Source organism: Leuciscus leuciscus (assembly GCF_965113295.1).
Source record: "Leuciscus leuciscus genome assembly, chromosome: 12".
NCBI lineage: Eukaryota > Metazoa > Chordata > Actinopteri > Cypriniformes > Leuciscidae > Leuciscus > Leuciscus leuciscus.
The window spans coordinates 1,238,771-1,265,019 of NC_138736.1; the positions used below are offsets into that span (position 1 = coordinate 1,238,771).

The following is a 26,249-nucleotide window of genomic DNA, read 5'->3' on the forward strand; positions in this document are numbered from 1 at the left end:
ATGACAGTCACTTCCAGGGACATTTCCATCAGGATTTGCTCCTGATGAATCCGGGCCAAGCGCCGTACTCTACAAGCTGAGCTACTGGGTCAAAATAATGCATAAAATAACACTTCAAAAGCAAAAATATTTTTATTCAATATTCTGGATATCCTTCGACCGCATCACAAATCCTTTGGCATTTTTAATATGACAAAGACACATAATGTCAATACAGTAAGTGCTTGTTATATAGTCTTATTGAACGCGTGTGTTGGACTCCAGCAGAGTTCTGCTGAGCCGAGGCATTCCCTGAGGAGAAGCTGTGTTCCTGAGCAGCTCACGGATCTCCTCGAGACACACCGGACTCTGCCGGGCCACGACACACAGAACCTCCTCCAGAACCTCATGAGAAGCTCGGTCCGAGAGACGCCCGCTGGGTCCCAGTCGAGCGAAGAGGTTCTGGAGCCACCGCTCATCCCGGATCAGGCTGGTTATCCAGGACTGGACCCGGACACAAGCGGCCAGAGCCTGCAGACTGAGTCTCCACAGCTCTCCGGTCTCTTCCCAGCACTCCTCCCACAGGACACTGATCCGGGCCGCTTCCCGGGCCGGTCCCGACTGCACCGCGCTCAGCAGAAAACACAGAGCCGAGGAGAAGAAGCGCCGCTGGCCCGGTTCTGGCTCTGCTGGGATTCAAGGAAACCATTAGTAACAGGTTTGGGATGTTTGTGCATTTTCCATATTTTTATATTTCTAATACCTTTGCTGTACTCTATTTATATAAATATATAACTTAGTTACTTTTTATAAACTCTAATACTTGTTAAAATGTAGTCTTGTAGTATTTAAAATTTACATTAAATTTAAATAAATTAAAAATAATAATAACTGGTTATCAGTCATAACCCAAATTAACAAGCAACAATAAGCAGGTTTTGGATATTTGTGCATTTTCCTTATATTTCTAAAACCTTTGCTGTAATCTAACGCTCACTTAAAGTTACTTTTTATAAACACTAATAATTTAACAACACTGTTAAAATGTAATATTGTACTATTTAAAATAAAATAAATAATTTCAAATTAAAATAGAAATACATTTCTATATAAAATAATAAATAATTTTAAATGACAAACATTTATCGGTTATCAGTCATAACCCAACTTTTCTTTTTACATTTTATTATCATTTTATATTATTATTATTTTATATTTTATTTATATCTGAATATTGTACCAGTGTTTTATATATTTATATTTTACATTTAATATTTTAATGCGTTCCTAAACACATTTTAAAGATGTATTTACGGTCAAAACAAAATTCCTTTAATTACTTACTACTAATTTCTGCTCTTATTGTAAATGTTTCATTGGTGGACATTATTCATAAAAAACAGAAAGTTATATTCATATTAATAACATTCCTTCATTATGCTCTGCCTCTAAAAAAAATTGTTAATATTTTGAATGATTATTTTATGCAGATGTAAATTAGCCTAAGGCTAACTCTGGTGTAATGCATCAAATGTTTACATTTATGTTTTTAATTGCACATGGTCCCTTCTAAATCAAATGAAATCAAATCAAATCAAATTAGATTTTATTTTTTACATTTTCTGTTTTAATTTTAATTTTTTTTTTACACTTATATGCGCTTAGAGTTTTTATTAAGATTTATTATTTTAGCACTTAAACTAAACAAAAATAAATAATGTTGGCTGAAATAAAATAAGTGTCCTTTTTAATATTTAATTTTATTTCAAGTCATGACAATGCCTTTTTAAGGCTTTAACTTTAGCTAAATATGATAAACCTGCCAAGCAAACTTACCTTTTTACTTAAAACCTCTTTATGAAACTCATAATTGTTCAAATAAAATGGTACATCCCACTAACTGAGCCAACAGTACCTGTGGACGCGGACTTCAGTCGGCCAATCATGAGGCCCAGAGTGCAACAGTTTGCTGTGAAGACCAGGAGGCGTGGCTTATGAAGAAGAACAGGAAGTGCTTCGCTCAGCAGTTTCTCCAGAGCCACGAAACAAGGATCATTCCTGAGAGAGAGAGAGAGAGAGAGAGAGAGAGAGAGAGAGAGAGAGAGCGAGAGAGTGTGTATATATGTTAAAACACTGCAGTATCAAATGTTCACGCATGTTCTAATTTGTTACACTGTTCATTTAAATTTATGTTATAATATTTAAAGGTGCAGTGTGTAATTGTTAGCGGCATCTAGTGGTGAGTTTGTGACTTGCACCCAACAGAAGTTACCGACAGGAAGTGATGTCGTCGTCTGAGACAGCAGAGAGTAGCCAGTTAAACAATGAGGTTTCTTTACAGAGATAAATTAAGAAATTAGGTTTACTTAATTATTCAGTAAAACGATGTTATTGTGAATATTATTGTCACCTGTTCATCATTGTGTCAGTGTTTTATCCGCTGACTTTAGCTGAAGCTTCTTATCACGAAGAACAACATAGTGAGGAAACGTGTTTGTCCGCTCAGGGCCACCGTAGAAACATGTGGATGTAAGCGGACCCGCGGTGTGTGTAGAGAGAAACGCCTCATTCTAAGCTAATAAACACATAACGCTTCATTACGTAAGGTCTTTATACACCACTGAACACATAGTTATGATTATGATATTGCATTTCTGTCAACAGATCCTCCTGAATATTACACACTGCACCTTTAAGTGAGCGAGTTCTGCTCGGTGTTTACCTGACTCTCTCTGGCTCTGTGATGGCGAAGTTGAGTAAAGCTGAACACGCGGTTTCGAGACTCGGGTCTCGGGTCACCATCTTCCCGCTCTGACCTTTCAACGACCCCCAGCCTTTCCTCAGAAAACCCAGGAGCAGAGCTGGAGTCTCCAGAGAGAGAAGAACCCGTCGAGGCTCGTCTTCAGCCGAGAGGTGACACAGCGCTGGGAGGAGATATCTAGGAAAGAGCATTTAGACTTGATGATGTTTTCAGGCTCTACTAGAACTGGTTTTCCTGCTTGAATGTTGATTATTTTCCTCATATTCTCCATTGTTGCGGCTCCTCTCTTCCCAGTCTGTCAGTAACGCTCTGTTTAGTTCCTGTCTCTATGAAGCCCCTCCTTCTGAAAAGCACACTGTGCTCTGATTGGTCGGCTGGAGCAGTGTGTTGTGATTGGTCGAGCGCTTCGAGTGTGTTTGGGAAATGTCCCGCCCCTTCCCATAACCGCCAGTTTAACACACTACTAACTAACTCAACCAGGCCCCGCCCCTTTATTCTGCGCATTAATTATTATAATAAGGAATATTGTGACGTGTTCGTTCCTGGAAGAAACTCACGACTACAATGGAGGCGTTTCAGGAGTTCAGGAACACTGACTCTGATATAGAGAAGAACTGGAGCTTCTTCATCCTCAAACAGATGAAGATGGGAAATAGCATAATTTAAAGAAAAGGCTTGTCTCTCTTACCTAAGCGCAGCGTCTCTGCTCCAGGTCGTGTCATGTGATCTGTTGCTCATGGACATCTTTGACATCCAATCAGAAAGCCCCTTTCCTTCCCCCTCTCCCTCAAAGTGACTTTTCGCATAGCCAATGAGGAAAGGCAGGAGCTCAATGACATCGTCCTTCAGACACGAGGTTTCTTCAGCAAGCCAAGCACAGAGCGAGCGGAACGTGGCGAACAGAAACGGGTCGTCGTAGGCGCTCTCTTCCACCTACAGGAGACAAATGAATCATTTTATAACATGAAAACATGCTTTAAAAGTACATTTCCATTCAATTAAACAATATTCTTCAAACTAAATTCTTTTAATATATATGGTGACACTTTATTTTAAGGTGACGTAGTGCTTCCTATTGTAATAACAGTAAATGATGCATAATTACAAGAAACTAACCCTACACTAAAGTAGTAAGTATATGTAGTTAATTAATTAATTATTTGAGTAAGTACAGTGAAACTACATCACCTTAAAATAAAGTGCAACCTTATACAGCATATACACCATTCAAAGGTTGTGGTTTTTAATGGAAAGAAATGAATACTTTTATTCAGCAAGGATGCATTAAATTGATCAAATGTGACAGTAAAGGCATTTATAATGTTACAAAGTATTTCCATTTTTAAATAAATTCAGTTCTTTTGAAATGTATTCATCAAAGAATCATGATAACACACATATGATGAAGCAGCACAACTGTGTTCAACACTGATCATAATCATAAATGTTTCTTGAGCATCAAATCATCATATTAGAGTGATTTGTGAAGGATCATGTGACACTGAAGACTGGAGTAATGATGCTGAAAATTCAGCTTTGATTACAGGAATAAATTACACTTTACTATATATACACATAGAAAACAGATGATTTACATTGGAATAATATTTCAAAATTTTTACTGTATTTTTGATCACATACATGCAGCCTTGCTGAGCAGAAGAGACTCTTTTGAACACATAAAAAAAAAATCTCCCTGACCCCAAACTTTTGAACGATGACATGCATGTTTAACCCTTGCATTCCCACCTGTTTCAGATAGTATATCTCAGCGGAGAAGGCCTCCTTCAGAACCCCTAAGACCTGCCGGCTCTGTTGAAGACTCAGACCAGCGATGGCCGTCAGTGGCGGGGCAGGACTCGCCGCCGCCCCCTGTGACAGGGCAGGATTTGAGGGGGCAGGACTCGACGGCGCCCCCTGTGGCGGGGCAGGACTCGACGGCGCCTCCTGTGGCGGGGCAGGATTTAAGGGGGCAGGACTCGGCGGCGCCTCCTGTGGCGGGGCAGGACTCGACGGCGCCCCCTGTGGCGGGGCAGGATTTGAGGGGGCAGGACTCGAAGATGCCCCCTGTGGCGGGGCAGGACTCGACTGCGCTCCCTGGCTGCAGGCCTGCTCCATCGCCGCCTCCATGATGCGATAGCACGCGGTGAGCGTGTGCTGGAGCTGTGGGTCGATCTCAGTTCCCGGCGGCTCTTCTAAACCCATCCTCACCTCCACACACGCCCGGTTCACCAGCAAACAACAGAACTTGGGCGGTCCCGTTGACTCCCATCCGAACAGATCCAGAAGGCAGGCGGATGCCACTAAAACCGGGCCTAAATGCTCCTTACTGATTTTTCCCTGAACCAAAGGCCGGAGCGAACCCCATAGACGACCCACAATCTCCTTAAGCACCTGGTTTTCCGACTCGATCCCGGGAGGAGGGAGAAACAGTGGGATATTTGTGCACATCGTTAATCGGGCTTGTTTGGACGCTTGGGAGAAGTTTTCCGAGACGATACCCAACAGCGAGAGCAGATCAGACGAGTGTTTATCCCAAGCTCGCAGTCTTGCGCTGGAAGATAACATGAGTCCCAATAACGGAAGCCCTTTTTCCTGGCTAAGAGTCTGATTTTTGAGTACGGCTCTGGTTAGAGCCGGAATGGCTCCGCGTGTGAGAAGCTGATCTGGACCTTGCGGTAAAGCACATACAGCGCTTAATACCTGGTAGCAGTCGCAAGCTAACGCCTTATCAAGGGTGTTCTGGGAATCTGTAGCACTTTGGGATCCGGAGACGCTCTTGGATTCATTTGTTTTCTCGGTCCGGGTGGGTCCGTTCTCCACAACGCTCAGGATCAGAGGGATTGTACTGAGAAGCTGTGGATGCGCGACCATGCTAGCGTCCGTGCTGAGAGCCGCCAGTAGAGCCGAGCCCAGAGAGATCAGGTCCTGCGGGGGTAACCCGGACCCGTCTTCACCCCGGAACGCTGTGACCAGAAGACGTGCGGGAAGATTCAGGCCGACCGCTTCGAAGATCCGATGGAGAGTCCTGGAGTCCAGCTGTCCGGCCGGACACAAGCGCGTGATCTAAACGCACAAGAGAAAACTACTTATGTTTCCATTCAAAGTTGTGAATTTAAACCCTCATCCTTCCCTCAAAATAAAAATTAAATTTTTTTTAATTGAGTGTTCATCTGAGGGGTCCAAGATTCTAGGACTTTTGTCGCACTTGAACCACGAATACAAAAAAAAATACAAAAAATTATTTAATGGATTCGAGGAGTTTTGTGGTTGAAGTTTAAAAGAGGTAACAAATCCTTCCCTCGCGGGTCAACTTAGGAATGAATGCGAGGAATGCTTCAGGACACATAGAAAAACCTAATAATGGTCAAAATTCGAACTAAAAATGCTAAAACTTTACCCAAAAACTATTTTATAATGTCTACATGTGTATCTGAATGCATACTGAAGGGAAATTACTTTAGGACCCAGAGGAACAGCTCACTTGCTCCATTTAGAGATATAAGGCCATCTAGAGTCATGAAATATCATCTTATATTATTAGTTTTTCCACAAGAGGTCGACAAAGACTCCCAATGAAAGATATTTTGAGCTCAATTAAAAGGGTTATGCATGAAATTGAGAGTTATTTTGAATTTAAGTTGAAAGAATGTGAGGAATGTGCTTTAAATTACTATTTATTTATTATTTATTGATCAAATCTAGTATTTTAAAGGTAAATAAAAATAATAATAATAACAATTAATCTCCACAAAAAAATAAATGCATTAAAAAAATATGATCAAAATGAAATAAAATAAGCTTTCTGGACAAAAAAACAAACAAAAAAAGTATAATTTTAGGGCTTCGGGTCATTTTGACCCGCGAGGGAAAGATGTGTTACAAAGTGCGAGATAAGGAAGAGGGTTAGCCTAACTTTGGAATATCGCATAAAACATTTGAAAATGAAGCAGCATTTCCATCCCATGTGTTCAAGAAGACAAAATCATGGGAAAATAAAAATGGAAGTTTCTGCAATCGGGCTCTTATATTCCTCCAATGAGAGCGCGGCGGATGAAACGTTCTCTTGCGTTCGGATGCTGGTGTTTGGGAAATGTTTATGCATGTGTTAATTACTATCTTTAAAGCATGAAAGGGAAGTTGCACTAGTCTTCCCTATAGTGCCGTATATATCCGAGTGAAATGCTTCAGGAACAAGAACAAATATGGGCGGGGCTTGATTGTGTCTGTGGGGAATTGATTGGATGGTTGTGGTTTGCTATTGGCTGATCTAATGTGAGTGACAGAAGAGAAGGCACATGAATTTAAAACAATAATGATGTGCACCGATAATGTAATGCAATGTTACATTAAATAATAGTAATTTTGATTTCATGGTGACTTTATATTAAATAGTGTGTGTGATGTCACATATATCAGCCATTGGCCACCAGAATAAAAACAATGCCGGTCGATCACTGATGTGGATGAAGAGGATAAGCTGTTGTTTACCAGGAGCAGCGCTGCTAAAACATGGCTGTCGTTCTTGGCATGAGTGAGAGTGTGCAGACAGCGCTCCAGAACCTCGCTCTGAGACCGAGACAGGCCACAACCGGACCCTTCCAGGGCTTTGGGACCCGCACCGGCCCGAGTCTGTGGGTCGAGATGATACCCGTTCTCTGCCATCTTCTGCTCCAACCTGTGAACAACCATGACCATCAGAAGATATGCTGTTAGCAACTACTTCAGATACTAGTCCAAGTGTATAAGCCTATGGTGCTTTAACACGTCAGATTCAGGACTCAAAAATGCCTACGTCATATTCTGATAACAGGTGAGCAGGTTTAAGAGTTCACCTCAGGTTAAATCAGGCATTAAAAGAAAGAAAATTAAAAGAAAATTATGAAAGAAAGTTGAAATTACGACAAAAATTCTAAATGATGACATACTAAATCGAAATGACTACTTATAAAGTTATAATTATGCCATCAAAAAGTCGAAATTATGACCCTAAACCAAAGTTATTACATTCAAGTCTTAATTATTAAGTTAAAAAGTCGAAATTATTCTATCCTAAATCAAAAGTGTGACACAAAAAGTAGAAATTGACATAAAAATTCTAAATTACGACATAAAAAGTCTAAATAACGACATACAAAATCAAAATTGACTTAAAAAGTAAATTATAACATCAAAAGGTCGACATTATGAAATACTAAATCGAAATTATGACATTAAAAAGTCGAAATTACGACATACTCCGTCGATATTATTACTCAACAAGTCATTATTATAAAGGTCACCATTTCGATTTTTTTAAAAGGTTTTTTTTTTAAGGACTTAATACGTCAGAATTTCGCCTAAACATGTTATAAATTCAACTTGATCTCATTATTTCGACTTTAATCTCATAATGATTTAGTATTTTGAGTTTTCATAATTTCGATTTATGACTCAATTAGCAGGTTATTAACAGCTTTTACTGAGTTTACGTCAGGTTATCACGGAGCTGTAAAGGCAAATGACGGTTGTTTATGTTATTATTATTGAATTATAAAGAACTAATACGATAAGAGTCGACTGAGTAGCGAGAACACATAAAGCTAAACATATTTTAAAACCATATTCAACACCTATGTATGCTTTAAATTATACTTACTTGAGTAAATCAAATCAAAAAGCCATAAATGCATACCATATGCAGTGAACGAGGCAGGATTACCGCAAACACACGTTGAAGCTACGTGGTGGAGACGGAAAACCTCGCGAGACATAACGAGACTACGCGATTTCAAAATAATAGTAACTTTATACGGTAAAGCAATGTGTGCACATGATTTTGCAAATAATATTCAGAATTGTGTATTACCAACATTAGAAATGAAAAATCTCAGTATCATTATGTTGTATTATTATACAAATATTAACATTTGTACCACAAATATAAAACATAGGATAAAATAAATATGAATTAATTAATTAATTAATTAATTAATTAATTAATTAATTAAATAAACTAAAAAGAAAAAGTAGTAATACTGAGTGAACATAGTGCAGGAATATATAGTACAAATAATAATTTAATTAATGGTACGAAAAACATAAAATTAATGCATTACTTAATAAAACGTTTAATAAATGTAAAAAGAGGGAGAGTGATTTTTTTTTCAAGGAAAAAACGTTTAAATATGTCATTTCGGTGATCAAAGATGAGTTTTAATGGATACAATTGACTACAGGGGGACTTTAAAAGTATCTCAGGAAACAGGAAATGACGCAATAAGTGATGGCTGACGCTCATCTGTTTGAAACTGAATGAGAGCGAGTGCAGAAGACCCGCATTCATGTTTATCGTGTTTTATGGTTAATAACGCGACAAATAAACTACTCAAGCAGGAGGAGCAACGTCAATACACTCAGTGAGTTTCTACACAAAGTTTGTGTTCCGAATGTGAAGCGCTGAACTCTGTGTAATGTTTATCCATTCATAAACGAGCGCCATTGTGTGTCTGGTTTCCTCAGAAAAGACTAAATTATGACATTAAACCAAAATTATTATATTAAAGTCATAATTATTACATTAAAAAGTCGAAATTATTCTATACTAAATCAAAAGTATGAGACAAAAAGTAGAAATTGACATGCTAAATCAAAATTCTGACATAAAAAGTCAAAATTACGACATTCAAAGTCTAAATAATGAGATACTAAATCAAAATTGATTTAAAAAGTCAATTATAAAATCAAAAGGTCGACATTATGACATTCTAAATCGAAATGATGGCATTAAAAAGTCGAAATTACGACATAACGTTACTCGATATATTACTCAAGTCATTAGCAGCTATGATAAAATTAGTTACGATTTCAATTTTTGAGGTCGTAATTATCACTTAATATGTCAGAATTGCGCGTAAGTATGTTATAAATTCGATTTGATCTCATTATTTCTCATTATCTCATAATGATTTAATATTTCAGGAAACACTTCTCTACTAATACTGCTCTTTTGAAATTTACAAATGATATTTTTTCTGGTTTTGATAACAATATGTGTACTGGTGCCATCTTCTTAGATCTTACAAAAGCATTTGATTTAGTTGATCATTATCTGCTCCTGGATAAATTATATTCAATTGGCCTTTCCCGTTCATCTCTTCTGTGGTTTAACTCATATTTCCATCCCCGCCGCCAGTGTGTGTCCTTCAGGGGCAGTCAGTCGAATTTTACAGGCATAGATAAAGGCATACCTCAGGGTTCTTCGCTTGGGCCTTTGTTATTTTCCATTTTTATTAATGACTTGCCACTATGCTGTTCAGAATGTGACATTCATCTTTATGCAGATGATACAATTATATATTGCTCCAAACCAAATATTCCCGACATAAATTACTCTTTACAACATGACTTTGATTCTGTACAGCAGTGGCTGTCATTTAATAAACTCCTGCTGAATAAATCAAAATCATACTGTATGCTTTTCCAGAAGAAAGATAGAAATAATCTTAATCTGCATTTTCTTGATTCTTCTCCTCTAGAGCCAACCGAAAAATGTAAACATCTCGGTGTTTGGCTAGAAACTGATCTTTCATTTAAAGCTCATGTACACGCGCTTAACAACAAACTTAGCTTTCGTCTTAAAACATTATATCAATCGATAGACTGCTTTAACTTTCAGGTTAGGAGAAGGATAGTCTCTCAGTTGTTGCTGCCTATTCTGGACTATGCAGATATTATATATGCCAACACTACTGCCACTTGTCTACATGCTCTTGATGTGGTATACAACAGCCTGTGCCGATTCGTCCTTCGCCGCCCCTATAGGACACATCATTGTGTGATGTATGAACAGCTGTCCTGGCTTGCACCCTCAGCCAGAAGACAATACCATTGGCTTCAGCTCATTTTTAAATGTATTTACTTTCAATATCCATATTATTTATCGCAATATTTAGTGCCTTACAGTTCACAATATAGCCTTCGTCACAATGAACAGATCTTCTTTACTGTCCCTAGAGTTAAGAGAGAAATTGGGAAATATGCTTTCTGTGTTAGAGCCCCTCGTGACTGGAACAGCCTTCCTGCATCCATTCGTTCGCTTACGTCTTTTCCTCTGTTCCGAACTGCTTTAACACATCTTCAGAATACTTGTCTATGTTTCTAGCTTTTCAGATTTAGCATCGATATGTGTCATGTTATTTGTGTGTATATATATATGTCTATTTGTGATGGGCGGGGATAGTGAGAGCTTGTGTGTGTGTGCGGGCGTGCGTGTCCGTGCGCGTCCGTATGGTGCGTGTGAATGTGTGTGAGTGCGTGCGCTAAGGTTTTTGTTTTCTTTTATTGTTGTTGTATTATTATTTTATTATTATTATGATTTCTTTGTTTTATTTAATTGTATCTACTTTGTAGTTCTGCTGCTTTATGTTGTTTGGACATGATCCTGAGGACCCCCATGAAAACGAGATGTTTCATCTCATGGGGTTGATCCTCTAATAAATGTTCATAAATAAATAAATAAATAAATTTAGAATCTTTCAAAATTTCGATATATGACTAAATTAGCAGGTTAACATGTTTAAGAGTTCACATCAGCTTTAATTACAGAGCTGTAAAGTCAAATGACGGATGTTTATGTTATTGTTATTGAATCTGAAGCGCTCTCTGTGTGCAGATGTCCACTGCGGTCCCTCAGAAGGGCCCGGGGCCCGGCGTAGGTCTACCTGGCCCTCAGCAGCAGCAGCTGAGAGAGATCTCACCTGTGTACCTGTGTCGCATCGGGCAGGAGACCGTGCAGGACATCGTCACGCGCACCATGGAGATCTTCCAGATCACGCGCGCCACTCAGGTGAGAAGAACCACTCACCTGAGACTCACTCATCAGACCATGAGGACATCAAGACTATCACTGACACACAAGAGAAATAGCATGCTCTCATAACTGTGACATTTGAAACTTAAGAAGAGAAATTATGACTTACTACATCGAATTTATGACTTAAAAAGTCAAAATTATGACAAAAAGTAAAAATATGCAATCAAAATTATATTAAAAGTCATTATTATAACATCAAAAATTCAAAAAAGTTATAATTATGACTATCAAAATGGCTAAAAAGGGTCATAATTTTAACATTAAAAAGTTGAAAATGACAGAAAACTTGAATTTATGACATACTACATCGAAATTATGACTAAAATTCAAAATTATGATGTACAAACTCAAAATTAAGTCATAACATCAAAGTCAAAGTTGACAAAAAGTTAGAAATTATGACAATCAAAATTGTGATATTAAAAAGTCATTATTAAAACATTGAAAAGTACAAATGATGACAAATTCAAAATTTACATACTAAATCAAAATTGACTTCAAAAGTCATAATTATGACAAAAAATATTATTATAATAAAAAAATGAATTCACATTAAAGGGTAACTAAACCCTAAACCAACTTTTTTTAGTTAATGATCTGTAAGAATTGGGCTTTATTAGTGCTGCTCATTGATTCAAGTAATTTTTTTGACATTTGTGTTTAAAGTGTTTTAATTTTACAAAATATGGTGTAAAAACGTCTGAGTGCTGCCCTCTTCAGGTTGAACAGTGGCTACTGCAGTTGAATTTTCCTATTGGGAGTTGTGGTACCCTTTGACATCAGAGGGTACCAGTTAACCACGCCCTTGCCTGCAGAGAGATATGTCTCAGATGCACGCCCCCTCTCCACTGGGCTCTGCCTACTTTTCCAGCATTTTTCAAATATTGCCAGTGGGTGGAGTCAGGCTCTGACCAGGGGTTTAGTTACCCTTTAAATCAAAATGATGACATTAAAGTAAAAATTATGACAAAAAATCTAAATTGATAAAAAATTTAAAATTGATATACTAAATCGAAATTATGATATTAAAAAGTACATATAAAAGTCAAAATTGACACTTAATCAAAATTGATATGAAAAGTCATTATACATTAAAAAAATGGAAATTTTATTGACAAAAAAGTCAAAATTATGAGCTAAAAAGTCATTAATCGAAGTGAGATAAAAGTCAAAATAATGAGAGAGTAGGAATTATAACATAAACAAAGCTACACACACACACACACACACACACACACACACACACACACACACACACACACACACACACACACACAAGCTCTTGAAGCTCCGCCCCCTGTGCCGGGAGCAGCAGCTCATTTGCATTTAAAGGGACACACACAAAAACAGCGTGTTTTTGCTCACCCTCAAAAAGTGACAATTTAAACATGCTATAAAAAATATCTGTGCGGTATTTTGAGCTAAAACTTCACACACACACTCTGGGGACATCAGAGAGGCATTACACCACCCCTTTAAAATGTGGGAAGCAGATGTACTGGAGCTGTGTTTCTCTTAGCTTCCCAACGGAGTGACGCAGAGTCAGGCTGCGTATCAGGATCGTTTCGGGAAGCTTCAGGAACACCTGCGTCAGCTGACTCTCCTCTTCCGGAAGCTGCGTCTGCTGTACGAGCGCTGTGTGGAGATGACCCCTGACCTCCAGGAGTCTCCGGCTGAGGTCAGTCTGACTGAACATGATGATTGATGCACAAAATCGAGCCACCAAACACTGTTGTCGTGCAAACGTACAGCCAGAACGCATTAAAAGTTTTCTGTCTACAGTTAAAACGGTGTAGTGTATTGTTAATAACTAATGTTAATAACTAATGATCCTTACAACGGAAGTGTGATTCACTTCCGTTGTAAAGATCATTAGTTATTAACATCATTATTATATAGTTCAGGGCTACAAACTGCGACTAAAAATATTTATTTGCGAGTGAAATTTCTGCCAAGGTCGCCATTGGCGACAATACAAATTTACTCCCTTTGATTGTAAAATTTGCATCCTACGTGCATGTTTTATAACCAGTAGCCTATCGTAGGGGTGTGCGATATGATGATTTTTGATCATGGATGATTAAAATGTCTCCACGATCTGCTTTTGAAGAAATATCGTAGAATCGTGCATTATATCTGTTCTGGCGCCTGTCCCAACATACTGAACAACGCCACGTATATTCACATAAAATGTTAACGCAGCGGAACGGGACTGCAGTTCACAAAAGTTCATAATTTGCATGTGCTTTAATGCCTTGTCGGTTAAACATTTAATTCGTGTGCTAATGCGCTGTTCTAACGTGTGTGTTTCTCAGCGCGTACATGTGAAGCTCACATGCACTAAAAGCCTGTCTACCAGTGCCTGGATACTGGACTAAGTTATCTTTCGAGTCTTATTGTGCTAATACTGTTAAATACACACAAGGTTTACATAAACAAAGTCGGTGATGTCTAAAGTGAAAGCAAACTTGAGAAAATTGAGAGAAAATCTGCTTGTCAAATGCGTGTATATTAGACGCGTCGCGCTCAGCTCTTAAAGAGACAGTAGCAATAGTAAACACGCTGCCGCTTGTCCTTAAAGGGATAGTTCACCCAAAAATAAAAATTCTCATTATTTACGCACTCTAATGTTGTTCCAAAACTGTATTAATTTCCTTCTAATATTTTCTAATATTAATAATTTGAAGAATGTGGGTAACCAAACAGTAGCTGGTCCCCATTGACTTACAAAGGAGAAAAATATACTATGGAAGTCACTGGGGAAGTTACCCACATTCGTCCAAATAACTTTTATTTTCAACAGAAGAAAAAAAAAATATTCAAGTTTAAAACAACTTGAGAGAGTAAATTATGACAATTTGAATTTTTAGGAGAACTATCCCTTTAATGTTAATGAAACAACAAAATGCAAAGAGAAAATCACTCACTGCTCTTGACTGATAACTTTAATTGTAGCTTTAATAAGTATCAATTTATAATTTATACAGTGAAGTCTATGTTTTGTTTTATTTTCATATTTGTTAATTTAATTACTTTCTTCAATGCTACTGTTAAATACACCCACTGTAGCTGAAAACAAAACACTCTTTATTTCATTTGTATATTAAGTTGTGTATGTGTAATGTTTATCTTTGATCTTAATATTTAATAACAAAGAAAATAATGACTACATTTTTTTATCTTCGCCCCTTTCTGCCATTCTTTTTTATTTTATATTTTGTTACCTAAGGCTTTGTTTTTAAAATATGGACATTAGTTTGGCTGTAATGCTCAGTCACAAAATAGTAAAACCACATAAAAAAGAATCGTGATAAAATCGTGAATTGTGATTTTCCTGAAAAAAATCGTGATATATTTTTACCATATCGCCCACCCCTAGCCTATCGTTTCATTTGTTTTGTTAACGTCATGAAATGAGATGCTTTGCGTGAACGTTTCACTGAGTGAAAGCGGCAAAATATGAACTTATGAAATAGTTCATAAGTCGGAAGTGACATTCAGTTACCAAATAAGCTCCAGTTCCCAGAACATTCACAAGATGAAAATGCTGAAACTGTAAGAAGAGGAGAGACATGCACACAACAGGGTGACTAAAAGTAAGTGCATTGTTATGTGGCTCTTAAAAAAATTATTTGGCGCCTGTTTTTTTCCCCTATAGATTTTTTTGTTTGGAGCCCTGTAGTTATCAATCAAAAACTAACTTTATCTGGACAATAACTTTATTCTAGATCTCCTGTAAAGCCAAATCTGTTACTGTAATCTCCTGTTATCACTGTAAAGCTGCTGTGAAACTCTATATTGTTAAAGCGCTGTATAAATGAAGGAGACTCGACTTGACAGATCATTCTGATAAACACTTGATCTGATTAGCCTCATAATTCATTTAATACATATTTTAATTATTAATACTGTTATTTTATATTAGTAAACTATTTTTATTATGATATAGTATTTTAGATGCCATCTGCATTATCAAAATCAAAAAATGGATTTAAATTTTTTTATTTTATTCAAATGATAGTTTAACCCTGAAAAATATTTTAATATACATTTTATGATTTGTATCATATTTGATCCATCAAATCCATTTTTATGTGTCATATAATGAGAATATAGAGGAAAAACAGCTCAATTTTAATCAGACAACTCAAAAATATGCAGTTTGCTGCAGATGCTGATATTTATATAAACAAAAATTAAATGATCAATATAATATGACCTAATAATCTTTCTTAGTAAAATGATATTTAAATGTTTAGTTTTATGATCAAAGCTCTGTAGTTTTAAAACATATAATGCAATACAATGATAATATAATTGAGACCTTCCTCAAAGCCTAATGATCATATCTGATCCTCCAGCTGGTCCCGTATGTGTCGGAGGAGACGGAAGCCGTGAGGATGGAGACCTGCAGCCCAGCCGTGATTCAGGAGAGACGAGAAGTTCTAGAGGTTTGAGCATCATTGCCATTTCCTTTCAGACCCAACAAGGTACCACAGCTTTTCATAAAGGGCTTTCGCACCGGAGGAACCGTTTCATAGTTCCTAGAACTATTGGCGGAAGTTCCCGTTTTTTGCGTGTTCGCACCACAGGAACTAGGAACTATTTTAGCTCTAGGAACTCCTTTTGGAGGAACTAATTTACTCCTCCTTCAGAGTCGGCCTAAACCAGCGCTATAGGAACTACAGTGGCGTTAGTGTTCTCTGATTGGCCGAACACATGCGAAACACCAGCACACGCCATTTTTAAAAAAGGCTGTAAACACACAGATTATAGCTTATATATTTACTCCACAAACTTACTGTATGAACACGGAAAACAGTGATAGATGAGCCTCTAAACGTTACGCCGAGGAGAAAACCCAACGTGACTTTGAGGGATCAAGCGAAGCATGATTATGTATTTCTGCTCAGCAACACTGGACCTCAAACACACGCCGTACGCTAATAACTTCATTACTGTCTACTTTCTGTGTATAACACAGGGTTTCCGCGGGGTCTTAAAAAGTCTAAAAATTCTGAACTTTAAATTTTAAGGCCTTAAAGCTCCAATATGTAACAATTTTGTAATAAAATTTCCGAAAATAACTTGCACAGTGTGATATATTTCCTCCAGTTGTGTACTTACAATATCTCAAAAGTCTCCAAAGATTTTTTATTTCAGAGAAATTCCGATTTTAAATAACTGTCCGTCCCGGAAAAGAAATGTCGCCTCTCAGTGACGCAATGTCCGCTCTATCCGACTTTTTTTTATTCATTTTTTACAACAACTTTATTGAGGTTTTTTTTTCTTATTCTTATCACAATAAATGATAATACGGAGCCCCTGAGGGGACCTGTGAAAAAAAAAAAAAAATAGGACTTTCGCGTGCGCACGAGAAACTTTCGCGTGGGCACGAGAAACTATCGCGTGGGCACGAGAAACTTTCGCGTGGGCACGAGAAACTTTCGGTTTGCGTTATAGCGTCATTAATACAAATGTGGAAATATGGATGATGTATATATCATTTATGTTGTTGTTTGACATGTTTTGAAGTGTATATTTTAGCAAAAATCTCAAGCAAGGTGCTATTAAAGACAAGACTTAGAGGCATATTTTAGTCACAATTCAAATAATTGTATTAAATGTGAATATACTTTGAATAAACTTTGTAGGCTATTTGTATGTGTATTGATAAAAAATAAACAACAGGCTAATAATCTTCTGCTACTGAGATGAAGGAAACATTTTTTTAAAGAAGTAAAGTTCACAAGATTGCTATTTATCTTGACCAAACTGTTCCTTCATCAGCTCTTCCTCAGTTCCGCACTGCAGAATAAAATAGTCATCCTCTGCTGCAGTTGTACGGATTCTTAACGCATTTATTGCAACTACATTTCATCTTTTTCTCATCAAACAACCAGACTAACGAATGGTTCGACACAACCCGTACCTAAGAGCCTAGACAGGTCTTTCTTCTGTATAGATATACTGTATACAGGGTAAATGACGACTGTTGGCCTACCATGGTCGCCCTCGTCCAGTAAGTTTTAAATAATAATAATAATAATAAATTAAGATATAAATCAATATAATTCGTTGTAAATTAAATTTAAACAATAGCTACAAAAAGGTAATAATTGACTGTATAGTCCTAACGTTCATGCATGAACTGCCATTCAGACTTACTAACAACCAGAGAACAGAGAACATCAGAGATATTAAAATACATACTCTTCTGAGTTTTATGATGTAGGCCTTTTTTTATTAAAATGTATCGGCCTATAATTTATATCTCAAGGATGCGAGCTTGTGCGTGGCGCACTCAGTCATGTTGAGAGGGAAACACGCATTATATTATTAGGCTAGTATATTCAGAAATAGTGTAAAAGACCTGTAAATAAAATACAACATTAACATTATAAACACTATTAATAACATATAGGCTATGCGTATTTTACTTCCCCATAGCCAAATCCTTAAATGAATGGAATCAGAAAACAAGAAGAAATGAAAAATAAGTAACCACTTATAATAATAATAATAATAATAATAAATGCATAGTAGTCTATAAAAATAGCCCATTGTGCCCTTTATTACAAACAACTTTTAGCCTATTTTAAACGCCAAGCCTAAACGAATTTATTTGAATCGAAACTGAAACGAAACTGAAACTCTACCGCAAAGTTGGGTTCGCGCATCTTTCGTTCGGTCCAAAGTTTAATACTGAACAGGAATTAATAATCATTTAATAATGAACCGGCTGTGATGTCAAGTTAATGTCAGAAGTGAACCGATGTTGTTAATATCGCGATTCGCCGGCGCCATCACTTGAATTTGTTCCTCAGTTGGGGAAACAACTTTATCGTTTCATACTCTGTCATTCGAAACAGTAAAATGTATATTTTTATTTGTGTAGCCTACATTCAAAATGACTACAAAATGTCATGCCTTTGAAAAAGAAAGAAAACAACATGATGCGGACGTGTAGAACTTTATCCAAGAGCTGTTGTAAAGCCTAGCCTATAAACAATCTGTTACAGTAATGTTCTATTATATGCAAAAGCTGCAACCAAATTGTTAAAAGCGCTATATAAATGAAGGCGACTTCACCTGACCTGACTAGAAATCGAACAATTCAAGCTGTTTATTAAATTTTCTACATCAGAACGAAAAACGTTTTAGAAATATTGTTTATAAAACGAAAAAGGAACTCTTTTCTAATTTTCTACTTTAAATATTAAATCAAATAAAAAACTATACTGAACGAAAGACACACTGATTCAATTACACTAATTGAAGTTTGAATAATAAAAAAAAAAACCTTTATCTAAAATTTATATTTTATATATATATATATAAATTTAAAACATTGTCTTTTTCAGACTTTCTTCTGTGAACACAAAAATGTTTTGCAGAATGTTCATTGAACAGTCATCAGCTTTCTTTGTCATCATTCTTTTTTCGATTTCTAGTCAGGTCAGGTGAAGTCGCCTTCATTTATATAGCGCTTTTAACAATTTGGTTGCAGCTTTTGCATATAATAGAAAATTACTGTAACAGATTGTTTATAGGCTAGGCTTTACAACAGCTCTTGGATAAAGTTCTACACGTCCGCATCATGTTGTTTTCTTTCTTTTTCAAAGGCATGACATTTTGTAGTCATTTTGAATGTAGGCTACACAAATAAAAATATACATTTTACTGTTTCGAATGACAGAGTATGAAACGATAAAGTTATTTCCCCAACTGAGGAACAAATTCAAGTGATGGCGCCGGCGAATCGCGATATTAACAACATCGGTTCACTTCTGACATTAACTTGACATCACAGCCGGTTCATTATTAAATGATTATTAATTCCTGTTCAGTATTAAACTTTGGACCGAACGAAAGATGCGCGAACCCAACTTTGCGGTAGAGTTTCAGTTTCGTTTCAGTTTCGATTCAAATAAATTCGTTTAGGCTTGGCGTTTAAAATAGGCTAAAAGTTGTTTGTAATAAAGGGCACAATGGGCTATTTTTATAGACTACTATGCATTTATTATTATTATTATTATTATTATAAGTGGTTACTTATTTTTCATTTCTTGTTGTTTTCTGATTCCATTCATTTAAGGATTTGGCTATGGGGAAGTAAAATACGCATAGCCTATATGTTATTAATAGTGTTTATAATGTTAATGTTGTATTTTATTTACAGGTCTTTTACACTATTTCTGAATATACTAGCCTAATAATATAATGCGTGTTTCCCTCTCAACATGACTGAGTGCGCCACGCACAAGCTCGCATCCTTGAGATATAAATTATAGGCCGATACATTTTAATAAAAAAAGGCCTACATCATAAAACTCAGAAGAGTATGTATTTTAATATCTCTGATGTTCTCTGTTCTCTGGTTGTTAGTAAGTCTGAATGGCAGTTCATGCATGAACGTTAGGACTATACAGTCAATTATTACCTTTTTGTAGCTATTGTTTAAATTTAATTTACAACGAATTATATTGATTTATATCTTAATTTATTATTATTATTATTATTTAAAACTTACTGGACGAGGGCGACCATGCAGGCCAACAGTCGTCATTTACCCTGTATACAGTATATCTATACAGAAGAAAGACCTGTCTAGGCTCTTAGGTACGGGTTGTGTCGAACCATTCGTTAGTCTGGTTGTTTGATGAGAAAAAGATGAAATGTAGTTGCAATAAATGCGTTAAGAATCCGTACAACTGCAGCAGAGGATGACTATTTTATTCTGCAGTGCGGAACTGAGGAAGAGCTGATGAAGGAACAGTTTGGTCAAGATAAATAGCAATCTTGTGAACTTTACTTCTTTAAAGAATGTTTCCTTCATCTCAGTAGCAGAAGATTATTAGCCTGTTGTTTATTTTTTATCAATACACATACAAATAGCCTACAAAGTTTATTCAAAGTATATTCACATTTAATACAATTATTTGAATTGTGACTAAAATATGCCTCTAAGTCTTGTCTTTAATAGCACCTTGCTTGAGATTTTTGCTAAAATATACACTTCAAAACATGTCAAACAACAACATAAATGATATATACATCATCCATATTTCCACATTTGTATTAATGACGCTATAACGCAAACCGAAAGTTTCTCGTGCCCACGCGAAAGTTTCTCGTGCCCACGCGATAGTTTCTCGTGCCCACGCGAAAGTTTCTCGTGCGCACGCGATAGTTTCTCGTGCCCACGCGAAAGTTTCTCGTGCCCACGCGATAGTTTCTCGTGCGCACGCGATAGTTTCTCGTGCGCACGCGATAGTTTCTCGTGCCCACGCGATAGTTTCTCGTGCGCACGCGATAGTTTCTCGTGCCCACGCGATAGTTTCTCGTGCGCACGCGAAAGTCCTATTTTTTTTTTTTTTTTCACAGGTCCCCTCAGGGGCTCCGTATGATAAAGACGTCTGACAAAGAAGAAAAAAAAAATAAAATAAAAAAAAATATGACCCACCACACCGGAATATCACATGGTCAAATGCGGAAGTGGTGGTTATAGCGTTATAGCCATAGACTGTATGGTTATTGCTGTTATGGATCACGATTACTCTTTGGCGAGTATTGAAGTGCCAACAAAACGAAAGCGTCCATATTCGGATACACGCGGAGTCGCGGACTGTGTGACAAACGGAGGAATAAAACCCGGATAGATATCGGCAGGCGTTTTCGAGATGGAGAGAGCTGCGCGACAATCTTGGACTTGACAGTGACTCTCTCGCGAGTGTATTGATAGACAGGTAAGACATGCAACTGTCAATAATAGCACTTATAAACAAAGTTATATTGCTCTTTGTACTTCGGTAAGGCTTTTTATCACGTGTGGTGAGCGAGATTATGGCAGTACAATTAAATACAATCGGATATGTGTTGTTAAAAAAATATTTGTTTAAATACACGTTAAACAACACGGCATTAACCATAAACACGTAAAACTGCACAACATTAACCCAACAAATCATTTGACAAATAGCTGTATGTTGTAACGGGATAATATAGCATAACATTTCACGCTCCTTGCAGTTCATTAATTACGATGACATAAAATAATACGATCAGACATACAGGTAATATAAAAACGAATAAATTACCTCATCCGTGATCATGATTCATTAATTCCATTTAGATACATCGCTAGATGGTGAAAATCTCCCATCGTCACCTCCTTCATAGCGTCATCAAGCTTCGCCTTTGTTATTGTTGGAAACTGCGCCCTCTTGTGGTCAAAAAATCACATAGTGGAGCTTTAAAAAGTCAGCCAGATTTTCATCCTAGGTCTTAAATTTCATTTAGTCAGGTCTTAAAAAGCGTTTACCCTCGTTCATTTCCAGAAACGCTGGCTGCAGAAAGTTATTAAAAAGTATGGAGTTGTAGCCAAGGGCGTAGGTTTGGCCTCAGCTTTGGTGGGGACACCCCCCTCCCCCTCCCCCTCCCCCTGGAATGAGTTTTCTATATGTAATTAAAAAATGAACAAATGAATAAAATACACACGTATCATAGTATGCATTCAACACAACACATCCATTATTATTATCTATTATTATTATTATTATCCATGATTACAGTATTCCATTAATACTAAAATTGTATCTACTATTCTATATCAAATTCTATTGATATATTCTATTCTTAAATATTAAATTCTTAGGCTACACTCACTCACAAATACATTACATAACTAGAATGTAGAAACGAAAAATGTCTCAGATCCACTGTTTATGTTGACTGCAAGATTCTAAGTTAAGGTCAGCTAATTAACATTCAGTGACTTGCTAACGTAGCATTCTATCATGATAGCGTGACTTCTATGAGTCTATCAGTGCTGCACAGCCTAATCAATACTCTTAACCTTAGTTGAACTATGCTGCTGCTAGGTTTAACTGTAACAACATGGTAACACATAGGCTACTATCACCAATCAATACTATTTTCCACAGTAGAATCTGCATTTGAAAGCCTGGTCAGTCACTACTACTGCTAGTTTATTTGTGTGGCTAGTTATTTTGCCTACTTACACTCTGCTTTATGAAAAAGCTTCGTATGTCCCCTTTCTTCTTCTTGGGTGGCATAGCTGATCTATCTACAAAGTACAAAAAGTGGCAAAAAACGGAATATTAAAATGTTTTACTCTGGCCTTTGTATGTGGCAGAGAGACAGCCCTGGTAACTTACCGTCGGCGTCGTTGACGCGCGCGCGCACACACACACACACACACACACACACACACACACACACACACCACCCGCTCGCTGCCAGTGCAAGCACAAAAGTAGTCCCAGCCCGCGCGTGTAGCCTGTCAGATACACCGCCGCCAATCAAATTACGGCGTTTCTTGTACTGTCGTTGTTTTGGCCGTTGGAATCGATCCAAATAGCAGTTCAAATGAGCTTGCTAAATATTGGTGGGGACAAATTTGTCATCTCAAAATATTGATTGGGACTAGTACCTAGCGTCCCCCCCTAAACCTACGCCCATGGTTGTAGCCTATAAAGCAGAGCCCTAGCAGGGGTCTCCAACACGCCGCTCGTGAGCTACCGGTGAGGCCGTTCACATATCGCGTCTTTTGCGTGCTCAAGTTTGTTCAAATGTAGGCGCGCGGCAAGCGCTCATAATTGAAGCGACACACTCATTTTTTTACCAGGCGCAACGAGATGAAAAAAAATCTAAACTTTTCAGAATGCCGCAAATGTGACAGGAACCAACCAATCACCCCTTTCCATAACAACATTGAAAGCTCAGTCAACATGAAGGATGGGGGTGCACCCAAACACTACTAATAAATACAAGCTAGTGTGTAAATGTCAGTAATTTATCTTTTTTGACTCATTCTTTTTATAAACAAATATTTAAAGGCTGAAATATGAGGTTTATCTTAGTATAAAACCTTTTTTGTCAAAACTTTATTTGAACTTGTACATTTTAGCAGATAACTTGTTGCAAGACACTCTTGCACTTTTAATGGTATTTTAATGTTTACGTAAAACAAAAAGTGCATATTGATGCTAAACAATTTGTTATTTGCTGTTTTTCGACATAAAACTTGTTGAATTGACTTCATTCTGTAGTATTAGTACTTTTTGAACAGGATTCTGTGATAACCGTGATAATTTTGGTCACTATAATCATCTCATAATTTCTTCTCTAGTTATGATCAACTATGATCAACTAAAATCAACAATAATTGTGTTTTTACAGTATAATATGCAAAAGTACAATTTTCTATTAATGCTACTCTAATGCTAATGCTACTCTCTCTCACACACACACACACACACACACACACACACACACACACACACACACACACACACACACACACACACACACACACACACACACACACACACACACAGATAATCAGATAATCAGATAGATAGAAAGATAGATTGAAAGAAAGAAAGATAGATAGAAAGATAGATAGAAAGATAGATAGATAGATAGACAGATAGATAGATAGATAGAAAGAAAGAAAGAAAGAAAGAAAGATAGATAGATAGATAGACAGATAGATAGAAAAGATAGATAGACAGATAGATAGATAGATAGACAGACAGATAGATAGATAGAAAGAAAGAAAGAAAGAAAGATAGATAGATAGATAGACAGATAGATAGATAGATAGATAGATAGATAGATAGACAGATAGATAGATAGATAGACAGATAGATAGACAGACAGACAGATAGATAGATAGATAGATAGATAGATAGACAGATAGAAAAGATAGATAGATAGACAGATAGATAGACAGACAGACAGATAGATAGATAGATAGATAGATAGACAGATAGATAGATAGATAGACAGATAGAAAAGATAGATAGATAGAAAGAAAAGATAGATAGATAGAAAGAAAGAAAGAAAGAAAGAAAGATAGATAGATAGATAGATAGATAGATAGATAGATAGATAGATAGATAGACAGATAGATAGATAGACAGATAGATAGATAGATAGAAAAGATAGATAGATAGAAAAGATAGATAGATAGACAGATAGATAAATAGATAGATAGATAGATAGATAGACAGACAGACAGATAGATAGATAGATAGATAGATAGATAGATAGATAGATAGATAGACAGATAGATAGATAGAAAGAAAGAAAGAAAGATAGATAGATAGACAGATAGATAGATAGATAGACAGATAGATAGATAGATAGATAGACAGATAGATAGATAGATAGACAGACAGATAGATAGATAGATAGATAGATAGATAGATAGATAGAAAAGATAGATAGATAGAAAGAAAGAAAGAAAGAAAGAAAGAAAGATAGATAGATAGATAGATAGATAGATAGATAGAAAAGATAGATAGATAGATAGATAGAAAGAAATAGAGAAAGATAGATAGATAGATAGATAAATAGATAGATAGATAGATAGATAGATAGATAGATAGATAGATAGATAGATAGATAGATAGTCTAATGATCCCGAGGTAACTATCTATCTAGCTTGGGTAATGCGTTGTGTAGGTCTTAAATTTCAATCTTTATGGTCTTAAAATGTCTTAAAAAGGTCTTAAATTTGACTTACTGAAACCTGCAGAAACCCTGATAACAGTTCTATCTAATATCTTATTGGACAGATCGTAAACTAATGAACATGAAGAGTGCGAGCGCTGGTTGTTTGCACAGGTTCTGGCATTCTCAGCGCCGGCAAAATAAAAGTCCCAACAACAAGCGTGTCTTGCGTCACTTCAGAGTGCAACAGGAAAACGTTCCTAAGTAAACCATTAGTTCTCGGGGAACCATCCTGGTGGCTCGTTCCTACAACCCTATTCATTACCATCTCTGAACACACTAGTGCACTGCAATACATTAAGCTTTTCCTTTGTTTTGGTTTTAAACACGCATATAATCATGGGTGAACCAGCTGTGGATCAAATCCATGAGCTCCAGGAATTATACTTCTGTAACATTATACATGTTTACTGTCACTTTTGATCAATTTAATGTATCCTTGCTGAATAAAAGTATTAATTTCTTTTTTAACAGAAAGTGAGGCAGAAGAACCAGGAGATGAAGGTGCTAATGGACCAGATGAGGAACCTCCTGTGGGACGTCAATGCCATGCTCACCATGAGGAAATGACCACGCTTCCTATTAAACACCTGACCATCTTCAGTCCAGACTGTGTTTCGTTCACGGCTCGTTCATCTGGACAGAGGAGATCAGACTCATTTACAGTGTTAAATCCCAATGCTCGGATTAATAACAGCTTTATCAAAGCACTGAATTAGCATCAGTTTGAGTAAGTAATGTCAAAACCATGCTGATGATGTGTGCACGACTGAGCTTGGTAAATAATAGTGCTTTTACTATGGTGTTTTCAGTGATGTGTGTCACACTCTTGCTCCTCAGGTGTGTGTGTGTGTGTGTGTGTGTGTGTGTGTTTTCCTGAGCTCTGCATTACACTCCTGATATCTGCCTTCTGGGTGAAGAATCATCCTTTTTGTTTTGTACTTTTTTTATTTATACAAAAATAAAAAATAAAAACAACTTTTTTGTCTCTTGTTATTTCTTTCAGGAAATACCGAACAGAAATCACATATCGGGATTTCTTAACAATTGCATAATTATTGTATTACTATTGACACTACATGGAACATTTACAATACCGGAGTCTGGATGGTT

The 26,249-nt window shown here is 36.7% G+C and overlaps 2 protein-coding genes and 1 long non-coding RNA gene across 5 annotated transcripts; 2 read left to right on the top strand and 1 right to left on the bottom strand.

Moving 5' to 3' along the window:
- Positions 1-113: 113 nt before the first annotated feature.
- Positions 114-8,486, bottom strand: ncdn (neurochondrin). Of its 3 annotated transcripts, none has more exons than XM_082185239.1 (7): positions 8,379-8,486; positions 7,232-7,418; positions 4,490-5,806; positions 3,429-3,673; positions 2,702-2,917; positions 1,895-2,037; positions 114-665 (listed from the first exon to the last, which is right to left on the bottom strand). In XM_082185239.1, exons 2-7 carry the CDS (start codon positions 7,403-7,405, stop codon positions 238-240), a joined length of 2,523 nt encoding a protein of 840 aa, XP_082041365.1. In that variant the 5' UTR covers positions 7,406-7,418; positions 8,379-8,486; the 3' UTR covers positions 114-237. The 3 variants fall into 3 exon arrangements, with proteins under 3 accessions (XP_082041365.1, XP_082041363.1, XP_082041364.1); XM_082185237.1 differs by having other exon boundaries at positions 114-668; XM_082185238.1 differs by having other exon boundaries at positions 114-668; positions 8,415-8,483.
- A 506-nt stretch (positions 8,487-8,992) lies between these two features.
- On the top strand, positions 8,993-26,114 carry LOC309510981 (mediator of RNA polymerase II transcription subunit 30). The gene is made up of 5 exons (XM_082186013.1): positions 8,993-9,138; positions 11,394-11,567; positions 13,114-13,272; positions 15,956-16,045; positions 25,611-26,114. Exons 2-5 carry the CDS (start codon positions 11,394-11,396, stop codon positions 25,704-25,706), a joined length of 519 nt encoding a protein of 172 aa, XP_082042139.1. The 5' UTR covers positions 8,993-9,138; the 3' UTR covers positions 25,707-26,114.
- On the top strand, positions 21,350-23,829 carry LOC309511018. The gene is made up of 2 exons (XR_014210478.1): positions 21,350-21,989; positions 23,099-23,829. It is a non-coding gene; the product is annotated as an uncharacterized lncRNA (long non-coding RNA).
- Positions 26,115-26,249: the final 135 nt, after the last annotated feature.

Coding starts and splice junctions, on each gene's coding strand:
- ncdn (XM_082185237.1), bottom strand. CDS start 7,405: ATGGCAGAGAACGGGTATCATCTCGACCCACAGACTCGGGCCGGTGCG. Junction 5,807..7,231: donor TTTTAGCAGCGCTGCTCCTG/GTAAACAACAGC, acceptor TTGTGCGTTTAG/ATCACGCGCTTGTGTCCGGC. Junction 3,674..4,489: donor AGATATACTATCTGAAACAG/GTGGGAATGCAA, acceptor TGTCTCCTGTAG/GTGGAAGAGAGCGCCTACGA.
- LOC309510981 (XM_082186013.1), top strand. CDS start 11,394: ATGTCCACTGCGGTCCCTCAGAAGGGCCCGGGGCCCGGCGTAGGTCTA. Junction 11,568..13,113: donor AGATCACGCGCGCCACTCAG/GTGAGAAGAACC, acceptor TGTTTCTCTTAG/CTTCCCAACGGAGTGACGCA. Junction 13,273..15,955: donor TCCAGGAGTCTCCGGCTGAG/GTCAGTCTGACT, acceptor CTGATCCTCCAG/CTGGTCCCGTATGTGTCGGA.